General features: G+C 39.9%; 1 protein-coding gene across 1 annotated transcript; it reads left to right on the top strand.

Moving 5' to 3' along the window:
* LOC114401406 (protein EXORDIUM-like 5) lies at positions 1 to 1,399 on the top strand. The gene has a single exon (XM_028363916.1). The coding sequence runs from the start codon at positions 160 to 162 to the stop codon at positions 1,186 to 1,188; it is 1,029 nt and encodes a 342-aa protein (XP_028219717.1). The 5' UTR covers positions 1 to 159; the 3' UTR covers positions 1,189 to 1,399.
* The last annotated feature ends 1,961 nt before the right edge of the window (positions 1,400 to 3,360 follow it).

The raw sequence follows: 3,360 nt of genomic DNA, 5'->3' as shown, positions 1-3,360 counted from the left end.
AGAGAGAGAGATATTTATGATTGATTTTGGTGAGTAAAGTGCGGGCACACATGGCAGCTGTCTCCAGCCCATGTTGAAGCAGTTATATATCCCTTGTTAGCATATTGAGTTTTGAGTCCCATGTCCCAACCCTTGGTGAATTTCTGAGCAGTGAGCAGCATGTTGTCATTATTCCCTAACTTGTTCCTCTTCCTATCACTGTTAATTGGTCTATGCAATTGCAGGGTGCAAACCCTAAACACTAACCCAACTCACTTCAACCCACAGGTCCCACCCCTCCGAACCCTCTCGTCCTCGAAGCGCTTCGAGGGGTCCTCGGAGTTCGTCAAGCTGAAATACCACATGGGGCCTGTGCTTTCATCTCCGATCAATATCTACCTCATCTGGTACGGCAAGTGGCCCCAATCCCAGAAGCTCCTCATCAAGGACTTCCTCAACTCAATCTCCGACCACCGCGCCGCCCCCTCCCCCTCCGTCTCCGACTGGTGGCGCACCGTCTCCCTCTACACCGACCAGACCGGCGCCAACATCTCCCGCTCCGTCTCCATCGCCGGCGAGTACTCCGACCTCCGCTACTCCCACGGCACCCACCTCACGCGCCTCTCCGTGCAGGAGGTCATTGCCACCGCCGTCCAGGCCAAGCCCTTCCCCGTCGACCACCGCAACGGGATCTACCTTATCCTCACCGCCGAAGACGTCACCATGGAAGACTTCTGCCGCGCCGTCTGCGGCTTCCACTACTTCACCTTCCCGTCGAAGGTGGGCTACACGCTCCCTTACGCGTGGGTGGGGAACTCCGGAAAACAGTGCCCCGAGGTTTGCGCTTATCCCTTCGCCGTCCCCGGGTACATGGGCGGCGGCGGACCCGGCCACCTCACGCCGCCGAACGGAGACGTCGGGGTGGACGGCATGGTGAGCGTGATCGGGCACGAGCTGGCGGAGCTCTCGTCGAACCCGCTCGTGAACGCATGGTACGCCGGCGAGGACCCCACCGCGCCCACCGAGATCGGAGATTTGTGCGAGGGCTTGTACGGAACGGGTGGTGGCGGCGGCTATATTGGTTCCGTTATGAAAGACGGCGAAGGGAGAACGTTTAATCTTAACGGTAGGAATGGACGGAAGTTTCTGGTGCAGTGGATTTGGAGCCCCGTTTTGAAGGCCTGTGCTGGTCCCAATGCTTTGGATTGAGTTCCTTCATACTCTTTTTTTTTTTCTTTTTTCTTTTTACCCTATGTATCATACCTAATGATGCTGTATCATTTTTATTTTTTTTTATTTCTCTACTTAACGAAATTCATTTTTATTTATTGCTCGATCCTTTCTGCGGTTTTTGATTTGAGTCCCTGAGCTGATTCATAATCACCAATGAATGGGCTTTAATCAAAGTGCCATTTGAGTGTTCCCAGGTTTCTCCTCCTTTCAAATCACACTATCACAGTTAGTCAGTGATGGCTTTCTTTCACTCGGTTCCTAAATATATAATATGTATTGTTAATCATGAAAAAAAATATCTAATGTAAAGAAAGTATCTAAACACTGTACACTTAAGACTAAATGTTAATCATGAAAAAAAAATCTAAATAAAGAAAGTATCTAAAGACTGTACATTCATGACTAAATATTATAAAAATATTAGTTGAAGGCTTATAAGAATATTTTTTTCCTGAATTGGAGGCTTATATAAGATAATCACTTTTTCAAACAAGATTTTTTATCTGAAAAATAAACAAAGATATGCTGCGAATATCATTGTCTCAGATAATGTTTGGTGATTACTAAATTCGTTGAATGGAAATAATGTAAATAATCTTAGTTTATTATGAGTTTAAATTAAACTTACTAAAAGGAAGCGATGATTACGCTAGGCAAGAATCTTGAATAGTTTTATCGTGAGTACATTGTATGAGATAATCTTGTCTTATTGTACATACAGTAAAATTTTGTTTATAGTGTTAATTTGAAAGTACATTTTTCTCTCACTTCTTTATATGTTTGGTTATAGTTAACTAATTTCGTTATACGATGATCTGTAGTTTTAATTGCATTCGGGCTCGTGGTGTCTACTTTTAATGTGCACAGTTACTCTTGTCTATACTAGCAGTTATAAAACTTGAATGTAAACTCGCTAGCTTTTTAAAATTTTTCTTACTATCAACTTTTTAAAAGTAAAGCAACCTCTAGTTTTTATTATAACAGTATATTTATTTATTATTTTTAAAAACAATTCAACACGTACGATGCCTTGTTAGTTGAATGAACAACAAATAAACTAATATTATCAAATTCAGTTTTTAATAAATAGTTTATCACTTTCCAAGGGACAATTTGAAGGGAGAAGGGAACTTCCCATTCCAATAAATAAGCTTTGCGTGAATATTATAACTACTAACATCAGTTTATGTAATCCATAAAAATAAAGAAGCCAATAAGAAAAAGCCATTTCCCATTAGCTAAATAAATTATAATTTATACTTAAGGTGTATTAGTTTATTTTATTCTATACGTGCACTATATTTTTCCAACAGTAGTATCTTGTTAGTCATTAGATATAGATTTTCCTAGTCTCTACTTTCTACCAACCAAAATCAAGTATGTGTTGAGCTAGTATTGAAACTAGCACATGCAAACGTGAAGTCTAGTAATGCAAAAAGACTACCAAAAACAGCAATCCCCCCACCACTTGGGCACATGGTAATCATGACATTAATTATGTTTGTTTCAGTTCCTTGATTGTAGGTTTTTTGGCATGTTTACTTTTGCTTTTGACATTATTCGATTGGATGGAATGGGTGGAAAGATCAAAGATGCATAGCAAAAAATAATTTTGTTGATGGATGAGATGAGATGATGGGTCAAGTTGATGATGGGAGAGAGATGCCGATGCTAAAGTGCAAGGAAATACTAAGAGGAGAGAGACTTCGACTCAAAAAGTGTTAACCAATTCAGGCCCACTTCAATTGCAAAATTTGTTGTTCACAGCTAATCACATGTCCCACTCAGTGCACAATTACAAATAGCACGACCCATCTTGTGAAGTGTATTCATTGACATTTATGTCTATTATTGATCTTCACTTTCAAATTTTTTAGCTAGTTTCGGAGTGTATTAGCTTACAGTTATTAGCTGATAAATCAGACATTATTTTCCCGGCCTTTTAGTTTTTAGTCTTTTGTTTTCTCTTGTTCACACCAAACACAAAAAGGTTTGGAAGGATAGCTCCACATGATTTTTTTTCTTTATGAGAAATTTATTTTATGTTTGTATGGTATTCAAATAATTCCTTTCCCCTCTATGACAAAACTACAAATTAAATTAGATTACTATTTAAAAAAAAACAATTCTACTTTCTTTTTGCAAAAC

This window comes from Glycine soja, chromosome 20 (genome assembly GCF_004193775.1).
Source record: "Glycine soja cultivar W05 chromosome 20, ASM419377v2, whole genome shotgun sequence".
In the NCBI taxonomy this organism is placed as follows: domain Eukaryota; kingdom Viridiplantae; phylum Streptophyta; class Magnoliopsida; order Fabales; family Fabaceae; genus Glycine; species Glycine soja.
Note: the sequence above shows the minus strand (reverse complement) of the source record. Positions and strands in the feature narration are given on the sequence as shown.

Bases quoted from the DNA above. Each gene is read 5' to 3' on its own strand.
- LOC114401406 (XM_028363916.1), top strand. From the start codon at position 160: ATGTTGTCATTATTCCCTAACTTGTTCCTCTTCCTATCACTGTTAATT.